At 31.1% G+C, this 25,529-nt stretch overlaps 3 protein-coding genes and 1 non-coding gene across 4 annotated transcripts; 2 read left to right on the top strand and 2 right to left on the bottom strand.

Annotated features, from left to right (window-relative positions):
- Positions 1–2,698: 2,698 nt before the first annotated feature.
- Positions 2,699–4,791, top strand: LOC104759582 (putative F-box protein At1g30920). Its single transcript, XM_019238946.2, has 2 exons — positions 2,699–2,889; positions 3,720–4,791. The coding sequence occupies exons 1-2, from the start codon at positions 2,699–2,701 to the stop codon at positions 4,789–4,791; spliced, it is 1,263 nt and encodes a 420-aa protein (XP_019094491.2).
- A 478-nt stretch (positions 4,792–5,269) lies between these two features.
- Positions 5,270–9,257, bottom strand: LOC147923855 (uncharacterized protein At4g15970-like). Its single transcript, XM_087497280.1, has 3 exons — positions 8,870–9,257; positions 6,064–6,438; positions 5,270–5,903 (listed from the first exon to the last, which is right to left on the bottom strand). Exons 1-3 carry the CDS (start codon positions 9,158–9,160, stop codon positions 5,424–5,426), a joined length of 1,146 nt encoding a protein of 381 aa, XP_087353406.1. The 5' UTR covers positions 9,161–9,257; the 3' UTR covers positions 5,270–5,423.
- Positions 9,258–9,875: 618 nt separating this feature from the next.
- Positions 9,876–9,949, top strand: TRNAI-AAU (transfer RNA isoleucine (anticodon AAU)). The gene has a single exon. It is a non-coding gene; the product is annotated as a tRNA-Ile (tRNA).
- Positions 9,950–20,613: 10,664 nt separating this feature from the next.
- LOC147923857 (potassium transporter 10-like) lies at positions 20,614–24,725 on the bottom strand. The gene is made up of 7 exons (XM_087493998.1): positions 23,735–24,725; positions 23,329–23,554; positions 22,985–23,230; positions 22,846–22,896; positions 22,486–22,746; positions 22,194–22,361; positions 20,614–22,089 (listed from the first exon to the last, which is right to left on the bottom strand). The coding sequence occupies exons 1-7, from the start codon at positions 23,888–23,890 to the stop codon at positions 20,798–20,800; spliced, it is 2,400 nt and encodes a 799-aa protein (XP_087350124.1). The 5' UTR covers positions 23,891–24,725; the 3' UTR covers positions 20,614–20,797.
- Between the last annotated feature and the right edge of the window lie 804 nt (positions 24,726–25,529).

A 25,529-nucleotide genomic window follows, 5' to 3' on the forward strand; every position in this document is an offset into this window, starting at 1 on the left:
TTTCGCGGTTTGGTGCTTGTGTTGTTCAAGCTTCTTTGTTCGTCGGTGTGACGTGTGTGTGTGAAGGTTGCTCAAGAGAGTTGAAGACTTGAAGTCTAGACTCAGGGGAGTTTAGCCCAAGGTTAGGATATCTTGGTTTAAATCTAGGCTTATTGTTAGTCTAGTTAAGGGTAGAGAATTATCCTTGAGATTTCATGTTATAGAACGGAGCGGTGAATTAAGAGGGTTGTGCTTGATTTACGCGTTTGCAAATAGGTTGTACTGTATTTGCTTTCTTGTTCTAGTGGAATCGAAATCTGGACGTGGTCCCGGGGAGTAGGAAAAACCCAACCTCGTAAACAAAGTTTTTGTGTTCTTTACTTTCTGCACTTTATTATTGCCTCATCCGCATTTACACTTCCATATGTTTCCTCAGATCTCTCCTAGCACCATATATATGCTTGGGTGCAATGTTAATTTTCATTCGCCCATCTAGCTTCAATAACTTTTTTTTGTAAATATAATGAACACTCGAGTTTATTAGTTAGATAAGATTACATGTATAATTTATACATACACTACAAGAAAATAAATTTATCAAGACGAAAGATTTAGTCACAATAAAAAGTATTTAGTCACAATATAAACATTATTACGAATTTGTTACGACTTTTGAATGGTTGCAATACAATGGTCACAAATTTTTATTTGTAACAAAAACGTCACAAGAGTTGCAACGAATATAATAGTAACAATTTTGTCATCAATAATTACGACACAAAAAGTAACAAAATTGTCTCAATTACAGACTAACAAAACGTCTTTAAATCGTCACAATTCATGTTTCAAATAACGTTTTAATTATGTATCTTATTATTACGAAACTATAGTCTCAAATAGTCACAAATGATAATTAAAAAATTTCGCAAAATTTTAACAAATACTCAAAAATCATGATATTTTGTGACTATCATAATGTCCAATCTTATCATTAGAAGTTAGTTTCAAATGGTCACAAGTTATTACTAAAAAATTCATTGCATATGATAAAAATTATAACTAAAAAATTAATCTCAAAACAATATTATTTTTTAAAATTTATAATCATACAAATTTTTTATAATCATAAACATTAGATATACATTATAAGCTATCTTTATTCTTACAAAGAAAATAAATCACAAATTCAACCAGCTGCACATATTCGATCATAACTTTCATATTATAACTCTTATGGAAACGATCTCAGGCTCTCTGGAAAGGTAAGACTCAGATCTTTCCAACGGCGGATAGATCAGCTTCTGGTTCAATTTGTAACAGTGGGAAACGATTTCATAAGATGACTGATGTTAATTCGCGGATCTGCGCAGAATATATTTGAGAAAACATGTATAACTTTTAATCTACAAAAAAGGTTACAAAATCCTTTGGGGGAAACTTACATATATGGGTTGGGAAATTTCTCACCAAAATTCGTCCATAAAGGAGTTTGTTTACCCTTTCTTTTCCACCATCTTCTAGGACATGTAAGATCTGTCCTTAATCACAATTGTTTCTCTTTCTCTCAAATGGTTTACTCTATCTCTCTAGGTTTTGGAGGCACGAAAATATAAAGAATAAAACTCTAATCATCTCTTAAATAAGTCTTGTTAAATTAGGATTAGAGATTTGGTTTAATGAGCTTTGCATAAATGACATAACAATTTACACTATTTTATGACTAATGTTTACTCATTTTAATGTCACAAATTGTGACTTGCATATCTGTTATAAGTTTATAACTAATTTGCAACAACATATTGATCACAATGTAGTCATAAGAGTGAAGATTAATATTATCGTAGCATATTCGTCACTATGTGTGAAAAACTTTCGTTACTGATTTTTTCCGTCGTAATATAGTGACGAAAATACTATGAATTTGTGACAAATAAATTTAGTCATAATATCGTATTTAAAGTATCACAGATTTGTGACGAATTTTTTTTGTCTCAAAAATACGTCTCAATAAAATTATTTTCTTGTACTGATACAGAGGGTCAATGTGTTACCCCAAGATGTACCATAAATTATTTTATAGAGAAAATAGAATACGTAAACAACTGTATATATGTGTTACACGTACAAGACACATTCGTGTCACAACGGGAAGCGTCTAAATCCGACCGAAGTATTATCGTATGGTCGATCTGGCTCGCTAGGAACAAAATGATCTTCAATGGGAAGCGTCTAAATCCGACCGAAGTATTATCCCAAGCTATATCTGTGGCTCGTGAATGGCACCAAGCACAACTGATGCCTCTAAGAGCATTTTTATCCCACATCCCGTGGGATGTCTTTATAAAGATCTGAAGCAAAAAAAATTAATAAAAAAATAAAAAGTAAGAAAGAGAAAAGATGGAGTGTCTTCGGCGAGACACGGGATGAGAAAAAATCAACACGTGTCTTTGTATTACTTGTTCAAATGTATTAAAGAATTAGAATATTATTGTAAAATTAAAATATTATATTTTTTTAGTTTTGAAAACATTTGAGTGGGTGTCACCAATGGGTTTGCTCTAATAGCAGGAATTCGCCAACCCCGATTCACAGAGCAGATCCGAGAGCGACCACATGCAATACCGATGCCGTCTGGAACATCGGAACAAAAATTGCAGGCTTGGGCTGGATCTTTAACACAACGGACCATCACACCATCACGCAAGGATCTACACACGCCATGAATGTTCGGCCTCCACTGGTAGCAGAAGCGTTGGCAATTCTCCACGCTATCCAGATGGCCATAGATCTAGGTTTGACCAACCTCCACATCGCTTCGGACTCAAAACAAGTAATAGAAGCCATCAATTCGGGATCTCTGACCAAGGAAATCCATGGGATGCAGTACGACATCCTCGCCATATCGTCAAAGTTTCAGACAATTTCTTTCTCTTTTATTCTCCGATCGTTTAACAGAGAAGCTGATGCTCTAAACCATGTTGTATTGAACCCGGTTTAAGTCTAATTAAAATCAACCTTTTGAACCAAAAAAAAAAAAAAAAAAAAAAAGGAACTTCCATATGTTTCCTCAGATCTCTCCTAGCACCATGTATATGCTTGGGTACAATGTTAATTTTCATTCGCCCATCTAGCTTCAATAACTTTTTTTTTTTGTAAATATAATGAACACTCGAGTTTATTAGTTAGATAAGATTACATATATAATTTATACATACAGAGGGTCAATGTTTTACCCCAAGATGTACCATAAATTATTTTATAGAGAAAATAGAATACGTAAACATGCTGTATATATTGTTACACGTACAAGACACATTTGTGTCACAACTTTCGTAAATCTCACTATGCTTTAATCCAATATACTGTACTTTAAGTTGGCGGGAAAAGCTTCAAACATAAAATAAAATAAAATTTTGAGAAAGTAAAATACAACAAATGGTTTATAACTTTTGTTGTTAGTTTTGGCCCAATTGTTTTCCTAAATCCAAAATTGTTGTGTGATTTTCCTAATGTATTTATAAAACTGTTTTTCCGACCCAAAAACAAAACTAATCTGTCCTTTTCATTCCAAGCATTGTATCAATTTTTCCAAATCTCCCTTACAAAAATACCACGACCTCTCCAATTTGTAAACCCTATCTTCTCTCCTACGCAACACACAAAAATCTCGATGAAGAGAAAGGTTCCCACCTCGATCGACTCAACTGATCTCATACTCGAGATACTCTCGAGATCTTCAGCAAAAACAGTTTCAAGGTTTCGTCGCGCTTCCAAATTCTGGAGTCAACGCTTCGCCGTCAATATTTCACAGAGTTGTTCCTAACAAGATCATCAGCTAGACCACGTCTCTTAATCTCCCTTGAAAAATCCGGTGAGTTGATCTTCTGCTCATCTACTCAGTTACAGAATCCTGAGGATTCGTCTCTTGTAGTAACCGCCGAGTTTCATATTAGTTTCCCTGCAGATTGGCGTTTACAAAATTGTTATGCTGTCTCTGGATTGGTCTATTGCCTTAATTCACCGTTCTCGGTGGATAGATTACCTGTGATATGTAAACCTAGCACGGGACAACACGTAAGTTTACCAAAACCTAAAGTGACCAAGGCATTGGTGCATAACTTTTTTGGGTATGATCCGATTCTAAAACAATTCAAGGTACTGGTCATGAGCCATGATAAAGACGTTGCAATCCAGGAGGCTTGTATTTTGACACTAGGAACTGCACAGTGGAGGTTGAAAAAATGGAGATGTCTCCATTATCCTTTGTCTGAGGGGATATGTATCAATGGTGTTTTGTATTATATAGGTCGAGTAGTAGAAGGTTCTGCTGTGGTGATAGTTTCCTTTGATTTTAGGTCTGAGGGGAAATTCATGTTGATTCCGGAAGTTAATGGCATTGCTCTTTGGTCAAGGCCTAGTGTTTTGGTTAATTTCAAAGGTAAGTTAGGAGGAATTCAGAGTGAGTGGCGTGCTAATGATGCTGTAGATGGAAGGCTTAGCCTTGTGTTGTCTTTATGGGTTTTAGAGGATGTTGGCAAGCGGGAGTTTTCTAAACGTGTCTACAATTTGCCGGAATTGTGGGAGAACCGAAACGTTAATGCCTCTGTTCACAATGCTGGAGTGACTGCTACTGGTGAAGTTGTTTTGTCGAGAGAGTGTACATCGTCTAACCCATTCTATGTTTTCTACTTCAATCTTGATAGCTACACTCTACGAAGAGTTGAGATCCAAGGATTTGAAAAGCTTGAGAGATATAGAGTTCGAGCCTTTGTAGACCATGTTGAGGATTTAAAGTTTCTAGCAGCGAGCTAAAGTTTGGTTGTTAATGCATTAGATTCTCTCTTCTTTTTTTTACTGATTCGTACGTTTGTGACTTATCTTAATTAACCCATTAGATTTCCATTTACCTTTTTTTAGTTATATTTTTTTTTTTTCCTTTGAACTTGTTAATATATTTCCTAGATATCATCTCCATGATTCTTGTGTTGGAGAGCCAATCCAATAAATTAATGTTTGAACCCACTTTGTTTCACAAAACTTCTTTCATGATATTCTGTTTTTATCCCATGTCTTTTTATTGTCTCAGAATCTCAACTCGACATCCGGGTCAAGGACATGCATAACAACCAAACATGTTGCAACCTTGGACACATGGCCAACCATGAGAAGGTACAAACAGGTCAAAATCCAATATCACAACTCGGTTCCGAGGTAACTTGGATTCTAGACTAGGAAAAAAAAACTTGCACTTTGCATGTACAAAGAAACAACAACAGTGGGACAAGTTCAATAATCAATCTAGTATAGTGATTTTATTAAGCAAATTTATCTTCGACTCTAATTTTGGTTTTTCTTAATATGGCTATCTTTACTTAATTTCACCAACATATAAAACAACGGCCGAATCAACCCATCCTTTTGTGCTTTCTGTGAAACATCTGTCTTCAACTTCTCCGGCAATTCATCGGCTGCCCAAACCCTCCTTTCCCGTTGCCATTAGACACAAAATTCGTCCAATCCTCCAGCATTTGTCTTAAATCCTTGACCTTATTATCCTGTCCAATGCAACAATTCCCATGCATTACGCAAACTTTGGTAATATCCCAATCTCGTTGGCAAAAATTCCCAACGTGTGTCATATCGAGAAATCTCATTTTGAGCCCTATTTTCTTCACGTATTGGTCATCTTTGATCCGGTTAAGCACGTCCTGCTCGTTTTCGCCAGGGAATCTTAGTCTGGACTCATACCAATAGTTGTAGAAGTCGATTGTTCTGCGGTTAGATATGACAAATTTAAATCCGCCATTGGCTGAATTACTGGTGTCGCTATGATTCCCGTTGAAGAAGACATCGCAAGCGATCTGAAAATCTGCATCCGCAACAAATCGAGGAAATGGATCTCTAAGCCAAATTGTATCCATGTCCTTTCACAAACATTTGGCGGGGAAAAAAAACAACAATATTAGCATATGTATATACAAATTCACTTTCAAGATAAATCGATAGATATAAATAACCAAACTTAACCTAGTTGAATAACCAAATGTAAATCCTAAAATAAAGATGTAAAGCTTAGAGAGCTACCGTGAAAAGGAAGTTATATCCAAGCTTAAGCAGAGAACCTAAGAACTCGGTTCGGCGCCACATCATCTTGAGGTAATCCGGCACCATGAACCGCTTCTCGCTGGAGAAATCAACTCCGGTAGTCTTCAGAAAGAAGCACCGACGGGGTAAGACTTCCAAACACCGTGTGTAGGCTTTATCATCTAAACACACCACCACAACGTGGCGGAGTAGCCTCTCCGTCCCTATTCCGATACGGAATCCCTCAAGAAACACATCAAACATCGAATTTGGCTCCGCCCAAGCCTGATTCATTATCATCACTATCACTGTCTTCTCCTTGGTCGCTGCTTCCCTTAGGACTCTTGCCAAATTTCTCCTATCTTCTGCCTCAATCTATCAACCAAACAAAACTAGTTCCTTGACTGAAAATACTCCATTTAAATTCAACAAAAAAAAAAATCCTCAAAATCTCAAATTATATATTTAGAATCTACTTCGCCAAGACTACTTGCTCGCCGTAATATATATATATATACTAGAAAGTAGTCCGCGATGCATGGGTTATGTATGTATTTGTTTTATATATTTGAAATATAAGATGAAGTTTTTATTCAATTATATATGTAATGTAAATGCAGTTGTTAATATGTCTTGAAAAATAATTTTAATAATCCTGCGGCTCAACTACAATATTATAATTTATACATATTATATAGTGTTTCATAAAATGGTCATGATGAGATAGAGAGAAAAGTTAAAGTACATGTTACTAAATATTTGTGATTACAATGTAGTGTCTAAATTATTTAAACAATTATGTTATTATAATAATAAGACTATTAGTTACAGCAAAATCAATTAAGTTTGGTCTTTTCGTTAAATAATTAAAATAAATTATACTTAATTATATTTTTGGTTTTTTGGAAAGTTAAAAACAAAGTAATCTACGGAAAAACTGTAAGGCCTTGCTTAATTACTTTGATAGATAATTTATGTTATCCTATATACTAATTTTACTGACAAATAATTATATATATGATAAGTCAATTTTAATATAATTTACTAAAACGATGTCACAAAACAAATATCTTATAATCTAAATTTAAATATTTTTTTTATAAACACTCATGAAAAGAAAGTGTGTCAGATATTTTTTTCTATATATTATCTCTATTTCTAATCAATTTAAAATAAATAGTATAATTAAAGATAAATTTATTTTTGAAACTATTATTTTCTGTTATTTCATTGGACGATAAAACAATTATGTTATATACCATTGTGTTTATTTTTATATTTTGGTACATATGTCTTAAAGAGAGTCAAACTGTAACTTATAGAACATTAAATACAAATTAAAAATTATTTGAGTTGTTTCTTTAATATAATATATATGATTATTGAAAATAATGTGAGTTTTCATATATTAGAAAATCTTCTAAATTTTAAATTAGAATATCATAAATTAATTTGTTTTCACTTTAAACTTTAAAATGTATGAAACCATTTTATAGTAATAGGTCAATTAACTACAGCAAAGTCAACTAAATTTGTTTTTTTTGTTAAATAGTTAAGATAAGTATTTTTGTTTTATATTTTTTTAGGGAAAAAATGATAAGTTGTCTAGAAAGAAAATTGTAAGACCTTACTTAATTACTTTGATAGATAACTTTACTGTCATAATTTAAAAGTAATAACTAACAGCAAATTATTGTATATATGATAAGTCAATGTTAAAATAATTTCTTAAAACAATATCAAAAAACTATTTTTATACTATAAGTTTAACTAATTTTTATAAAAATTCATGAAAATAAAAGTTTTTGTCAAATTTAATATTTCTTTTTTATCTTCTATATATTATATCTATTTCTAATCATTTAAAATAAATAGTATAGTTAACAATAAATTAATTTTTAAAACTTTTGTTTTCTGTTATTTCATTAGATGATAAAGCAATTATGTTATAATACCCTTATTTTGTTTTTTTTTAATTATCGCATATGTTTTAAAGACAGTCAAACAGTAAAACTTATTTGAGTTGTGTCTTAATGATTATTGAATATAATGTGATTTTTTCATATTTTAGGAAATCTTCTATATTTTTAAATTAGTATATCATAAATTAATTTGGTGTAAGTTGTTACTTTTAGAGTATGAAACCATTTTATATGCTTTTGTATGCTTATGCTTTTTCACTTTTTGCTCTTGTATTCTTCCCAAACTTTTGCATTTTCAATCAGATGGCAAAAAAAAAACCATTTTATATTTTTTAATTGGTGTAGATTAATTTGGTTTCAATTTGTTTATATTTTTTTAGTTTGGCTGATCCGTGTTTTTCATTTTTAGGTTACATGGTATATGATATCATTATGAAATATATTAGATGTTAAAACTAAAAAATGGAAGACGTATATTTTGTAACAATGTAAAAAAATTTCAAAAAGCAAACTATATTATATAAGATATATTTTTAAAAACCTATAAACCATATAAGATATAACTAAAATAAGATATAAATTAAAGAAATTAAATGTTAAATTTAAAATTAATGAACTGGACAGGTGTCACAAAAATAAAGTGACAAATGTCACATTGTTGAGCAAAGTTAGAAAAAACCTTCTCATGTTATATAAGATATATAGCTAATATATACTATTCTATATGATAAATATTAATAATATATACATAGACGTTTGTCGTATTATAAATGCAAAAAAACGAAAACTAGATATATAAAAAAATCGTATTTTTCGTGCATATATATTTTTACGTAAACTTGATATATGATAAATATGTAGATCATAAAATGAAGGTTACAAACGTTATCAGTATTGTTAAGTCTCTGCTTGGCTGCGATCACCGGCGGCACAAACGCTGAAAACCTTGACATTTGCTGCAGCGGTAGAGGCAGTGGCTGAACAAGAGAAGCCAAATAGTAAACTGCTAGAGACAGCAAAACTGTCAAAACTGATAATAATACAATCCACTTAACCACTCTAAATTTTGCTTGAAGTTGCAATAACATTTGTTTCAGCGGCTGCTGCTCTAGACCGGGGAAGCTGTTAATGGTGGTGGAGCAACTGCTGGCAGCCGTTTTCTCAGTGATGATCATATTTCGAATATGGTCTAAAGTAATATCTCTTTCGCTTAGTATTGTTTAAATGTATTTTTGGACTCATGCATGTGTATCGTTTTATAACATGCATGATGCATGATCGGTCATTTTCATGTGTATATTTACTTTAAGTTTGTTTCTTTTTTTTGCAAACTTAAAATACAAATCTCAAAATTTTCGTTTCATATAATTTGAGACCTAAATTGAATATTATTGTGAAAACAGGTTAATGCGTCTCTATATGTATTAAATTTATTTGTTAATTGCAAATGTAAACGTCAAAGAGAAAGACAAACAACCAAAAAAAACAAACTTATCATCAGTTGCGTTTATGGTTTGCAACTATATATTACTTATAAATTTCGAAACTTTTCGGTTTTATGATTTTTTTTTTTTTTTGGCAAACATAAAAAATTTCTGTTGAGATTGAGACGTAGCTGTATTGAATGTTGTTGTGAAAAAAGATGCGACTCCATATGCATTAAATATTATATTTTTCAGTATTGGTAAGTAGAATTAGTAGTAGTGACAAGTGAAGTGAGTGTCTTTTTCCAAGGTAGCGTGAACGTAACAAACTTGGCGTATGAAAGTAAATTAATACCAATGACATTTAAGCTCATCATCATCTTCGCCCTTCCTATGATTCCTCTTAACATGACATGACATCACATTAATCACAATAAATAAAAGGCGTATCAAATATTTAACAAATGGCTTATTAGCTCAGTTGGTTAGAGCGTCGTGCTAATAACGCGAAGGTCACAGGTTCGATCCCTGTATAGGCCACTTTTTAAAATCTTTGATTGTTTACTTAGTCAGGATTTGTTTTTCTCATTTTCTAAATAATAAGAAACATTTTCCATCTAATATATTAAAGTAGAAGTCGAGAGAGCTCACAGTCAATCTCGTCAAAAATTGACTTTCTTTGTCCTTAATGAAAAATGCCTTTTTTCGGAGAAGTTTTTCCTCTCTATTTAGGTTGCTGAAACGCACCACATTCATCCTCAGACTTAAGATTACTAATTTGCCATTAATGAGATTCAAAACTGGACCTTTTTACCCTTTTCTAAGTTTTAAAAAAAAAATAAAAAACGAAAATTAAAAAAAATCGAAATTTGTTTTACAAAATTGAAAAATCTAATATATTTACACAATATCTCTTTTTAAAAAAATAGAAGATAAATATTAGAATATATTACGAATATTTGTTTAAAGAAAATTCTATTTTTAAAAATATTAAAATGGTAAAGATAATTATGACGTTTTTTCTTCTAAGCTATATATATATAGAGGCTCAGCCAAAACAGTAGAAGTCGGATTCATAAAGCTAAACATATATTTTGAGAGTATAATGTTTCTTTTTGTATTATTTTGGTTCTAATGAATCAACTTTACTATTGTATGATTTTGATATTTTTTTTCATGTTGATGTACTATCCATATGCTTTGGTGCTTTGCATGATTAATTTTTATGCTGCTATAGTTTTTAATTATTATGTTGAATCATATCAAAAGTTTTACTTATTTTATACTGTTTTGGTTGTGTTTTAGGTGTACCTTCCATGGACCATGGATGTTTTTTGTATATCAAAAACAAGATTAGACGAACAAGTTGATGAGGCAAGCAAAAAAATCAAATCAGTAGATAATTGTTTTTATTTGTTTTTTTATAGTGGTGATTGTTATTCAATTTTATTCTTTTGGTTAAACATGATTATATTTTTATTCCATGATTTTTTATTCAACAAGCAAATGAGCAAACACAACTTTTGACAATTTTATATGATTCATGATTCTATTTTTTTTATGCTTGTTTTTTTTATTGGTTGTTTGGAAAGCAAGATTAAGCAATCATAGACTTTGTCTATGGATTCTCCATCTTTAAAAAATATAGGTTGTATTATTTTTTATATTTTGTTTTGTAGTTTAGTAATTTGAAATAATTTTTTCTATGTAACTTAATAAATATTTTTATGTTTCAGTTGAATTCATGGATGATCATTGATCATAATTGTGGATCTACAAAACTGAATATAATGAAATTCAGGTATTAATTTTTGCTAATCTGAATCTTTATTTTTTTTTAAATAATATTGTTGCTAACTTTTTTTTGTAATAATTATAGTTACAGAAAATTATGGTGGATTCTGTTCATAACAAATTTATGGTAATTTTCTAAAAACTTGGATTTCTTTCTGTTTACAAAAAGATTTAAATTATAATTCTATTTATATGTAACCTATTACATATTTTTTTTTTTTGTTTCAGTTGAATTCATGGATGATCATTGATCATAATTGTGGATCTACAAAATTGTATATAATGAAATTCAAGTATTAATTTTTGCTAACCAGAATCCTTAATTTTTTAAAATAATATTGTTGCTAATATTTTTTGTAATGATTATAGTTGCACAAAATTATGGTGGATTCTATTCATAAAAAAATTATGGTAATTTTCTGAAAACTTTGATTTCTTTCTATTTACAAATAAATTAAATGTTTGTTATGACTAATATTTAAATAAATATTTGTGACTAAGGGGGGTGTATTCAACTTGACATTTTAAGTGATTTGTGTGAAATTTACAAATTCTATGTTATTCAATCATGGATTTTAAAAAGTCTATTAAAATCCACTGTTATTGAACTGATGATTTAAAAATCTACTTTAAAATCCACTGTTATTCAAAACAGTTTTGTGGATTAGGATTTTAATAATTTTTAGGATTCTGGAGGATTTTGGAGGATTTGTTTAGTTAAAAATACAGAAATCCAAATCTCATAGTTTTAGGTGGGATTTGAAAGAATTTTACAGAAAATCATATGAACTTCCCTAAAATCTATCAAAATTCTAAATTTTCTAAATCCCATCAAATTTTCTAAAATCATGGTTTGAATACACCCCCCTAATATTTGTGACTAATATTCCTTCTTCCTCTTAAACTGATAGAAAGAAGAAGGAAGGAATATTAATTGGATTCGAGACTTTATATCTCAGAGATTTTCAAGAAGGAAAGAGATTAAGGAAGACTAGGAAGAGTTTTTTTATAACAATTTACAATTAATGTTTATTTGAAATTGCTTTAGATGGATAAATAAAATATAATAAATAGTAAATTTCCCATTTTGTTTAATAAAAAAAATTAGAAATATAAATTTTACGTCTCATTTAAAATTTAAAAGTAATAGAAAATAAATACTATAATATATTAAAAATATTTCTTTGAGAATATCCATGTTTTTAAAATTAGAAAATTTCTACAGACCTTTTGTTTCACTTTTAAAATTATTTTTCTTTTAAAAATGAAAATTAGAAAGATAAAAAACAGAAATCAAATATTCATATCCAATTTTTTTTAAAATGGAAAATAAATACTTAAATCTTTCTTAAATGTTTGTTTCAAGAAAATTTATATTTTCTAAAATGTTAAATTTCTATAGATAATTATAACGGTTTGATTTGGATAGAAGGAATTGAAAATCTCGAGAGGATATACTACAAATATCTATTTAATTTGATGATATGACACAATCTTTTGTGATCTCGACAAAATCTCATAGGGTTGATGTTAATCTCCGGAAATCCCATGTTATTTCGGCTGGATACTCTATCACCAAAAGAAGGAACAAAGATTCTAAATAACACAAAAGGTCATGACAATTAAAATGTATATATGTTGAAAATATAACTTTTAAAAATAAACTGTTTAAAAAAACAAATTATTATTTTTTAAACGAAAATTAGAAAATCTCAAAAAGAAAATAATTGAATCCCATTTTAAATTATTAAAAATGGAAAATAAATACTATTTTTGAAGATTAAATTATAGTTTCTTTTAATTAATTCTTTTCCATTTACATATTTGTTGGAATCCTTTTTAGCCTTATAATTAATTTAATTTTTGGTTTATTAAATTAGTTGAACTATTATTTAAAAATATATTTGCCCACACAAATTTATAAAAGAATTGAATTAGTGATATATTTGACCACAAAAACAGTTTAGACAATAATTCTTTTAAAAAAAGTTTTTTCCCGCACAAGTCAAATTGTTATTTGGTTAATTGAATGTAATTTATTTTTTGCAAAACAAAATTATAAGTAAGTGTTTAACTTTACTATTGTAGGTCTAATGTCGATACAGGCTCATATAGAAAGTATATGTTTAACTGAAATAAAATTGATGTTGCGATCGAATGGAACGTCTCTTACGGCGTTTGAGAAAATGCCTAAACCAGATAATAGTATGATGAACACAGGTGTAAATAGGCTTATCGCAGATGAGAGAATATATAAGCCTCATAAACAACAGGAATTGTACAATGAGTTGTTACCTATGCTAGCTGAGGAGCAAAGACGTGGTTATGAAGAAATCATTCACTCTGTGAATCACGACAAATGTGGTATTTTTTTTGTTCATAGATTTGGTGGTGTTGGAAAACTTTCTTGTGGAGTATTCTTGGTGCTGATATAAGGTCTAAAGGTAATATTGTTCAGAATGTTGCTTTATGTGGTATAGCTGCTTTGGTTTTGGAAGGTGGTAGAACGGCTCATTCAAGATTTGGTATTCCAATCAATCTTAATGAATATTATGTGTGTACTATCAATGCCGAGTTGGATCTTGCTGACTTAATTAGAGAAGCAAAACTCATAATATGAATATTGAAGTAATAATTTTAAGAAATACTAATATTAAATACATATCTAAAATTCCATCTTTATTTTTTTATTTACAGGTGAGGAGAGATGATATCTTAGGTCTGATAGTATTGAAACGTTAGATACAAGTGCTCATGATAATATGATCTACACTCAGGAATTTCTAAACAATATACAAGTTTCTGGATTGCCAAGCCATGTTTTAACGTTGAAAATAGGAGCACCTTCATGTTGCTAAGGAATATAGATCCTAAAGGAGGTTTGTGTAACGGTACGAGGTTAATTATTACTCAGATGGCCAATCATGTAATCGAAGCAAGAATCTTGACAGGAAAAAAGGTTGGTGATAGAGTACGTATCCCTAGGATGTATGTAAGTCCACTTGATGCAAAGTTTCCCTTTCGTAAGAGGCTACGATAGTTTCCTGTTACTGTGGCGTTTGCAATTACTATAAACAAAAGTCAAGGTCAGACGCTATAACATGTTGGATTGTTTCTACCGAAACCGGTTTTCACACATGGACAGCTTTATGTTGCCTTCTCTCGAGTCACAACCAGAAAAGAATTAAAGGTGTTAATTACATATAAAGATGGAAAATGCCAGAATAAAACACTTAAATGTTGTTTTCAAGAAGGTATTTGAGACTGTATAATGACGGTTTGTAGTTGGATAATCGTTTTGGATATTTAGACTTGAATTATATATCTTCTCTTAAATACAGTGATTTTAAATATCTTTAACAATATCGAAAGATATTCACATTAAAAAAAAGTTTAATCATTATTCTATCGAAATTTATAAAAAATAATAAGAGAATCAGGGAGAAAGAGTTATAGCTGAAACAAACTAAATTGACTAAAAAAATAAATTTATAAAAAATTAGAAATCATAATTAATTACCTAAATTAATACTTGGAAGAGATGATCAATACATGTAGATGGAAAACGACACCAAGTAAAAGTTAAATGAATAAGTCAATAAATAAAACAATTCAAAAAGTTTTAACAAAGATGTTAAACAATACTCAAAGAACAAAAACTCTTTTCAAGGTCCATAATATATATATATATCTCCATAATAAATGTGAACATTAAAAGTTGTGAATACGGCAAAAAAACACAATTGTTGGATCAAAATATTACAACTTTTAAGATCATTAATAAATCTAAACAGTTAGATGAGATAATAAAAACAATTTATCCCTTATATTTAAATTGACACCTAAAAGTGAGTTTGCTATAATATATAAACATATAAATCTATGAAAAATTAGAAATAACAATCAATTACCTAGATTAATAATTGGAAAAGATGATTGATGCATGAATAAATGGAAAATGATACCAAACAAAAGTTAGATGAAGGAGTCAATAAATAAACAATCCAAATTTTAATAAAGATGAGTGAATCATGTTGATTAATAAATTAAAAGAAAATAATACTCATAACTTTTAAAACTTGGAGGTGTGAAATAATACTCAAAGAACAAAAACTCTTTTCAAAGTCCATAAAATTTTGTATATATATAAAAACAAAAAGTTGTGGAAACAAAGAGGTGTAAAACAAAAAGAAGTGAAAACTAACAAGTGCAAAGATTGAAAGCTAGGGGTACGACGAAGAAGACCATATTTGTTGGATTAAAACATTGCAACATTATATAAACAAAAAGGTGTAAAACAAAAAGGTGTGAAACCTAACGGGTGCCAACATCGAAAACTGGAGATGCGATGAAGAAACACAATTGTTGGATCGAAACTTTGCAAATTTTGAGATCATTAACAAAAGGAGAGATAATTAATAATACTCAAAGAACAAAAACTTTTTTCAAAGTCCATAAAGATATGTATATATAAAAGCAAAGACGTGTGAAGACAAATAGGTGTGAAACAAAAAGCTGTGAAACAAAAAGATGCGAAACTAACAAGTGCAAACATTGAAAGGTAAGGGTATGACGAAATAACACAATTGTTGATCAAAACATTGCAACTTTATATAAACAAAGAGGTGTAAAACAAAAAGGTGTGAAAACTAACGGTTGCCAACATGAAAAGTTGGGGGTGCAACGAAGAAACACAATTGTTTGATCAAAACTTTGCAAATTTTGAGATCATTAACAAATGATGAGATCAATAATGATACTCAAAGAACAAAATTGTTGGATCACAATTGTTGGATGACAACTTTGCAAATTTTGATATCATTAACAAAGGGTGAGATCATTAATGATACTCAAAGAGCAAAAACTTTTTTCAAAGTCCATAAAAATATGTATATAGATAAAAACAAAAATGTGTGAAAACAACGAGGTGTGAAACAAAAATGTGTGAAACAAAAAGGTGCAAAAACTAACAAGTGCAAACATTGAAAGCTAGGGGTACGACAAAGAAACACAATCGTTGGATCAAAACATTACAACTATATATAAACAAATAGGTGTAAAACAAAAAGGTGTGAAAACTAACAGGTGCCTACATGGAAAGTTGGGGTGCGACAAAGAAACACAATTGTTGGATCAAAACTTTGCAACTTTTGAGATCATTAACAAAGGGTGAGATCATTAATAATACTCAAAGAACAAAAACTCTTTTCAAATTCCATAAAAATTTGTATATACATAAAAACAAAAAGGTGTGAAAATAAAGAAGTGTGAAACAAAAAGATGTGAAAAGTAACAAGTGCAAACATTGAAAGCTAGGGGTACGAGAAGAAACCCAATTTTTAGATCAAAACATTGCAACTTTATATAAACAAAGTTATAAACAAAGAGGTGTAAAACAAAAATTTGTGAAAACTAACGGATGCCAACATGGAAAGGTGGGGGTGCGACAAAGAAACATAATTTTTGGATCGAAACTTTGTAAATTTTGAGATCATTAACAAAGGGTGAGATCATTAATAATACTCAAAGAACAAATTTTTTTCTATCAAAGTCCATAAAATTTTGTATATATATAAAAACAAAAAAGTGTGAAAACAAAGAGGTGTGAAACAAAAAGATGTGAATACTAACAAGTGCGAAAACTAACAAGTACAAACCTTGAAAGGTAGAGGTACGACGTAGAAACAAAATTGTTGGATCAAAACATTATAACTTTTTATAAACAAAGAGGTGTAAAACAAAAAGGTGTGAAAACTAATGTGTCCCAACATGGAAAGCTGGGTGTGCGACGAAGAAACACAATTGTTATATCGAAACTTTGAAAATTTTTAGATCATTAACAAAGGGTGAGATCATTAATAATACTCAAAGAAAAAAAAACTCTTTTCAAAGTCCTTACAAATCTGTATATAAATAAAAACAAAAAAAAGTGTGAAAACAAAGAGGTGTGAACAAAAAGATGCAAAAACTAACAAGTGCAAACATTGAAAGCTAAGGGTACGACGAAGAAACACAATTGCTGGATTAAAACATTGCAACATTATATAAACAAAAAGGTGTAAAACAAAGAGATATGAAAACTAACGGGTGCCAACATGGAAAACTGGGGGTGCGACGAAGAAACACAATTGTTGGATCGAAATTTTGCAAATTTTGAGATCATTAACAAAGAATGAGAACATTAATAATACTCAAAGAACAAAATATTTTCAAAGTCCATAAAAATTTGTATATATATAAAAAGAAAGAGGTGTGAAACAAAAAGGTGTGAAACAAAAAAATGCAAAAACTAACAAGTGCAAACATTGAAAGCTAGGGGTACGACAAAGAAACACAGTTATTGGATCAAAACATTGCAAATTTATATAAACAAAGAGGTGTAAAACAAAAATGTTTGAAAACTAACAGGTGCCAACATGGAAAGCTGGGGGTGAGACGAAGAAACATAATTGTTGGATCGAAACTTTGCAAATTTTGAGATCATTAATAATACTCAAAGAATAAAAACTCTTTTCAAAGTCCATAAAAATCTGTATATAAATATAAACAAAAAGGTGTGAAAACTAAGAGGTGTGAAACAAAAATGTGTGAAAACTAACAAGTGCTAACATGGAAAGTTGGGGGAGCGACGAAAAATCACAATTGTTGGATCGAAACTTTGCAACTTTTGAGATCATTAACAAAGGGTGAAATCATTAATAATATGATACTCAAAGAACAAAAAATCTTTTCAAAGTTCAAAAAATCTGTATATATATATATATATATAAACAAAAATGTATGAAAACAAAGAGGTGTGAAATGAGGGTACGACGAAGAAACAAGATTATTGGTAAAAAGACTTGCAACTGTTGGGATCATTAATTATTTTAAACCGTTAGATGAGATATTAGAAACAATCTTATCCATTAGATTAAAGTTGACCCCCAAAAGTAGGTTTGTTATTGGATCAAAACATTGCAATTTTATATAAACAAAAAGGTGCAAAACAAAAAGGTGTCAAAACTAACGGGTGCCAACAAGGAAAACTGGGGGTGCGACGAGGAAACACAATTGTTGGATCAAAACTTTTCAACTTTTGAGATCATTAACAAAGGGTGACATCATTAATAATATAATACTCAAAGAACAAATTTTTTTTCAAAATTCATAAAAATCTATATATATATAAAAACAAAGAGATGTGAAAATTAAGAGTTGTGAAACAAAAAAATGTAAAAATTAAAAGATGGGGTACACGATTATTGAAAAAACTTGCAACTGTTGGGATCATCAATAATTCTAGACTGTTAGATGAGATAGTAGAAACAATCTCACCATTAGATTAAACTTGACCCGCAAAAGTGAGTTTGCTATTATATATAGATAATAATAAATATTAAAAATATTTAATAGTCAAACAAAAGGTGAGATACTAAAACGATTAAGACGCAACGTTTAATCGTGACTGTTTGTATTTTTACAAATCCGGAATCCACTTTTTCTTTTCGATAACAGAAAAGAAACAGGAAAAACCCTAATTTGAGAAAATCATGAGATTCGATAAAATTGATGATCTTCTTCCCGGAAAAACTAATTGGCGTATACACGCCAAGGTCTTACATTCTTGGAGTATCAGCGAGTTCTTTACAAAAAGAGTACTGCTTCTTGTGGATGTAGAGGTTAACGTCGTTAATTGAACATCATTCTTACTTAAATTTCAATTTTTAACAGTTCTTATATATATATATGACTTCTTACACAATTGTTATTAAACTGTGAAGGGTAACACAATTGAAGCTACTTTTTTACCAAATACACTCGCTAAACTCCAAAAATATATTGACGATGGTGACTGATATGATATTAGAACTTTCAAAGTAATCAATCCAACCCTGAATGAGAGGAATACTCATCATCCTTATCAAATTAAATTCACGGACGATACCACTATGACGATGGTCCAACAATTGAGTCCAAAGAATTACTTTTGATTCAAAGATTTAAATGATATATATCGTGGAAATATAAATCATCCCATCTCTTTCGGTAAGTGTTTCGTTAATTAATTTAATATTGATATGGTACAATCCGTGAGTATAGTTAATTGTTACTTTGTGTTCGGGAATCTAGAATCTTTATAGGATTTGTTGTAACTTTGTGTATTGGCCCCTCCCTTGTGAATTAATGTTGTAATCTTTATAACTTTGTGTCCTAACTTTGTAACTTTGCAACACTTTAGAAAACTAAATTCTATCTTTTCCCTAAATTAGATGTATGTGGTTGTATAGTAGATGTGGAAGATAAAAGAAGACCTGAGAGTGCCATTAAAAGTAATGAAGTTGTTTTCACGTTGTTGAATTGCAGGTAAAAGACATTTACTCTACCTTTAGGACAGTTACGTTTTAAGATTATCTCTGTTAAGATTTTTTATTAATTTGATAAACATGTAGGAATGAAGCTGTGAAGTGTCGTGTCAAAGATAACTATGCTTCTGAATTCATGTCTAAATGGCAATCAAACATGTGCCATCTCATATACAAATCCGAACCTGAGTTTTGTGTATTGCGGTTTGTGAATGTCGGAGAATATGAAGGTATGTAACATAAAATAGTTCTGATATAATCATCATAAGGTAACTAATATATTCACTCTGCAATTGTTTATAGGTGCACCATGTATCGAAAACACATTGGCCTCTTCGAAGATCTTTATAAACCACAGTTCGAAGGACTGGTAAGATTTGATTATGTAAAAATAACTTTATACACTTTATATATGATTATTTATGATGTTAAAATAATTTTGTTTCATACACTTAATATATTTACATGTCTGAGTTTGTTGGACATTATTACATAAACCATGTAATGGAGCATCAAAGTGAGAGCTCGGAGACTCAGTCATAAAGAATGGACTCAGAAATGAAGATATAGTGGCTTAATGAACTTTTTGTATATGCAAACTTTAGTATAATTTTGAATGTTTGTAGTACCAAATACAATAGTCTAAACGAAAATATATTTATGGGTTGCTTAAAATATTATTTTAGTGGTCTTAAAAAATTACATATTATATTGTCTCAAATTATTATATCAAAGTAATTAAAATTGACCGTAACAAATGTATTTGGCTTATTTAAAATTTCGTTACGGTCAATTTGGGCTTAAACTTTATAAATGGATTTTAAAGTTTCAATTAAACTTTAAAAATAGACTTTAAATTTTCAATTTATATTTTGCATATGTAGAGTAATACTATAAACATTTTATTAACTATTCATTTTATTATTTTTAAAAATGAAAAAAAAAATATTTAATACGAAACTTACAAAAAAATAATTTATGTCTGAACATACGAACTACTATAAAAATTAAAAAAATTAAACAAGTTTTTAAAATATAATAAAATTTTCATTCAACAGTTTAAAGAATTAAAACTTTTTTTTTATTCAGTTCCTGTCCGCACAAGCGTGCGGGTAACTCTCCTAGTTTGAATTATATTACATAGTCATTGTTTTCTTTAAACAGCTTAAAAGAACATTAACATATTTAATCAAATCAATCATGCTTAACATTTTTCTACATGATCTATATGACTATATGCAAATTACTACTACACATAGAAAATCTGGCCGACATTTAAAAGGCTCTCCTGAGGAACATTGAAAATGGCACTATTCTCTCTACAAACCTTCCTAAGAAACGCATAAACATAATCAATAGCTATCCTCTTGTAGAACCTCGCCTCTCTTCTAGCTCGAACCACTGTGTTCCCCATTATATGCACCACTCCTGCGTCTCTGCACCTGTTTATGAACTCCACCTCGTCCCCTACTCCGCTCATCTGGCTCGACCCTGTTATGGTGTTGCTCGTTCGTTTTGTTGCACCTGAGGGAGCTATAACAGACTCTATAGAATCAAATGTATCAAACGTCGACACGTTCCTAATCTCGTTCCCATTCCCAATCCCGTCTCTGGACTGTTGTTGTTGGCTTCCACAGACACTGTAATCGTCTGAATCCGAGCAACCTTCCATCATTGATTCGAGGCGGACAAAAAGGAAGAGGCTTTCAAAGAGACGTTTCTCAAAGTCGTCGTCTTTCTTGTGCAAGTCTCTGTATCCGTACCTGGCGACGCAGCGGAACATGTGAAAGTTTTTGGGGCCGATTCTTTTTACAAGGAACCGTTCTTCCTGTGGGACGGTGTAGACAGGAAGGTTCTTGACGCAGACAAAGACCACAACGGAGTGAGTTGCCGGCAGGTTTGTGATGAAATGAGAGAAAATGTGAGGGACTCCACTAGCTAGCTCGGTGTAAACAAGGCCTATCCCAGGAACACGGACAAGACCAAGGCTAGGACCAAGCCCAAGAATCCAAGCCATTGAGACTTTACTATGCATTTCAAACTCATACCTCTTGAGTGTTCCATAGTGCCAAACATACATGACAACGAGAAACGCCGCCGCAATGACCAGCGGAACCCATCCGCCTTGGTTAACTTTGAAGAGCACGGCCGAGAAGTAAGTGCATTCCACGAGAAGAGATAGAAAGGTAAACAAGAAGACTAGAACCCAATGGCATCGCCAAACGAGTATCATGATCAGCATCATTAGAAGCGTTGTCACGAGCATGACAATCACAACTGCAGTCCCATAAGCATTTCCTATCTGGTTCTGGTTCTTGAATCCAGCAGTGACAGCTATGCAAAGAATCATGAGGATCCAGTTGATGTCTGGAACGTAAATCTGACCAAGAAATTTCCGAGAAGTATGCACTACTTTAACTCTAGGGAAACAACCGTGAGCCAAAGCTTGCTTGATCAATGAGAAAGTTGCAGATATTGTGGCTTGGCTTGCAACTGTTGCAGCAGCAGTTGCAATTACGAACATTGGCCAATATACATTTTCTGCAACAACAACGGAAACAAAAACATAAACTTCCATCAGAATCTACTGACCACAGAGATATCCCTCAATAGAAACATAAACATATAAAGGTAAGATAACAAACTTGGAATGGATTGATAAAATGCGTCTTCTACATGATGAGGGTACTTTCTAAGGTACGCAGCTTGTCCACTATAGGCCAAAAGGAGGCAAGGAAACACAATAATAGTAAAAGCCAATTGCACAGCCGAGACTGGAAAGTGAGATAGATCCGCAAATAGAGCTTCAATCCCTGAAAATAGATAGACATCAAAAGAATGAATAACAAAAAGGGTAAGAAGAAGAAGAAGAAGAAGAAGAAGAAGAAGAAGAAGAAGAAGAAGAGAAGGAGATAGATATTTGATAAGGCTCTTTACCTGTGATACTAAGCATAATGCCTCCAAGTGAGGTCCAACGATCTTGACCTCCTCTTTTGAAATATCGATATATATAAAGAGGAGAAAAAGCTTTCAAAACGCTTGGATCATGTTTCCATATATTGAAGATACCGATACTTGCAATAAAGAGAAACCAAAGAAACACAATGGGAGCGAAAAGCCACCCAACCTTGTCTGTTCCATAATGTTGTACACTAAACAAGCTCACTAATATCACAACCGCAACAAGAACAACAACACCTGTAACAACAATCAAAAACCTTAAGTAATCAATCATTACACTCGCATAAATGGGCACCGTAACAAGAAATAAGAGACTTAAAACGTCGTAGTTAATACCGTTGTTTATCTGAGGAAGGTTAACCCTGAGTCCACCGGCAGCAGATAGGACTGCAACAGATTAAACACAATGAAACACTTTCCCGATAGAGAGAACAAAAATGTATACATTTGGAAGGTCAGTGGATAAATACATTACCCGAAATGGCAGGAGTAAGGATTCCATCACCAATCACCATGCACGTACCGAGAAGAACGAGAATAAGTAGCGAATTTTTCCTAGAAGTGCCTTTCTCTAACCATCTCTTGGTTTTTGCAGCAAAAGAATGCTCATGAAATGTAGTACGGCTATAAGTTGTAAGCTCTTCATCAGTACGGTGTTGGTTCGGAATTGTGCTCACTTTTGCATGTCTACAGAGCAAAGAATAAAGAGCAAATGTTCCACCTACTCACCAAAACAAGAGATAAATTCAAATCAACACAATACGCATTAGCAAAAATCACCAAATGAAAATATAGGAACACATAACATGTAAATACTACCTTGACCATTATCGTTTGCTTTGCATACAACGAACACATATTTGAGGAGAGGGATGAGTGTGAGGGAATATATGATTAGAGATAGAGCTCCAATGATATCTTCAGGGTCTTTGATCCCACGAGGAAATGTATTATAGAAAACATATAGAGGAGAAGTTCCCAAATCTCCATAGACAATACCAAGACTCTGAAACGAAAGCTGCAGAAGCAAAAACGCCGAGAATTTCTGCAGAAAACCGAAACTACAATATATCCCCAAACCAAAAAAGATTCTCTCTTTATGTCTCTATACCAATGCAGGTAGCAAACTAACAACAGTGTAAGAGAAACTAAACAACAAAAACCAATACAAATCAACACTCTGAGACAGCTTAATTCGATATTAATCAAGGATTATGTATCTAACCTTTTCTTTATACATGTTCCTGAGCTGACCAGCTTCTTCATCCATAGGTTGATCAAGTGTCTGATCCAAATCCCACATAGTACCTCTCCCACCACCACCCTCTTCATCAATCTCACCAGTACCACCACCAATTGATGCTTCTACTCTTGCCGCCATTTCTACTTGCCTCAAGGAAACTAAAAATCTAATCTTTTGACTCTAAAAACGCAAAAACCCAGAACCCTAAAATCTCCTCTAAATCCTCAAACCCAGATAAAGATTTTCAATTGTAACTTTTTGGATTCGATCAATTTAAGCTATAGAGATCAAAATTGTAGCATCTAAAACCAGAGAATCTACAAAAAAAAAAAAAAAAAAAATCCCTAAAAGGAGAAATAAATCAATTAATACACAAAAATGTAAACATCTACTTATGTCCTGCATCCCAATTTTGAACTAATAGACAAAAAATCCAATAAAAATTTTCTATAGAAAAAATAAACCAAAAAAGTTTGGAGTTTTATTTTATTCAAAGAGAACCCTTAAAAAACCCCAAGCTTTAAAAATTCTTCAGTAAAGAGGAAACAATGTTTTCCACGTTCTGGAGAGAGCATTAACGTTTGGTGGGCTCTGTTCAAATCGTTACCAATGAATCAAAATTCACACTAAACTAAACCCAAGCTGGAGAATGAAACAAAGATGATCGAAGCTATCGAAATGACCAGACCAGAATTTGGGTTTTTTTATTTTGTTTTTGAGTTTTACAGGTAATGATGATGATGATTAAGAGAAACGAAAGAAGTAACTGATTTCTTAATAGTATTTTTACTCTGATTTTACAGAGTAAAGCAACCAGCTTTTTTTAGAAAAAGAGAGAGAGAGAGAGAGAGAGAGAGAGAGAGAGAGAGAGAGAGAGAGAGAGAGAGACAGGGAGGAGGAGGAACTGTGGTGGGGATTATATGATTACGACGACGACGAGGACGAGGACGAGAATGTGGATGTGGAGGGATTTACATAAAAATTAGCTGTTTTAAAATTTAATCTGATAATTAGCGTTACACTTTTAATTATATTTTCTTTAATTGGGATTTGTATTTTACTTAAACTGTCTTTGTTTGTCTTGTGGCGACATTACCTAATTTATTCAAATTTACTTCCATGTTTATGACTTGTGTTTTAAACTTTTTAAAAAAATTGTTAGAATCATTACAGAGATACAAATACAATTCATTAGTGGGTTAGTGTATGTGGAAGGTGCAGCCGTGCAGGAAATTTTTTATTTAATATATTTGTTATTTATAGACATATGTACTAATTAGTATTAAAGTTGTAAATTTTTAATTAAATTGGAATTAGTGTATATTCTTAATGTCCTCCCTATAAAGCTTGTAACATCATTTTCTAATGATTATTTTCTACTTTTATTTAAGCTTTAGCTTTGTACACATTTTCACTATAATGAAGGTTTCATAATTATTTTGATATATATGGTAGAGCCAAAATCTCAAAACTAATGGACTGAAGAATCGAAAACTTAATAGAATCAGAGAATTGAATTAAGTGGAACTAGTGAATGAAGGTTGGGAATTTTGATGTGATACCATATCAAATCACTGTGAAACTTTCATTGAGCGAAATATATGTGTACAATGTAAAGCTTAAATACAAGTCACTGAACCACTAATAATAATCAAACTTTACTAATCGAGTTACCTATAATACTAAACCAGAGATTTTGTTTTTTTGGTCGTAAACCAGAGATATAATCTCTAATATAGTCATCACATATCAACAATCAAACCCTTCTCAATGTATA

The sequence above is a fragment of the Camelina sativa genome, chromosome 17 (genome assembly GCF_030686135.1).
Source record: "Camelina sativa cultivar CO46 ecotype springtype chromosome 17, ASM3068613v1".
In the NCBI taxonomy this organism is placed as follows: Eukaryota; Viridiplantae; Streptophyta; class Magnoliopsida; order Brassicales; family Brassicaceae; genus Camelina; species Camelina sativa.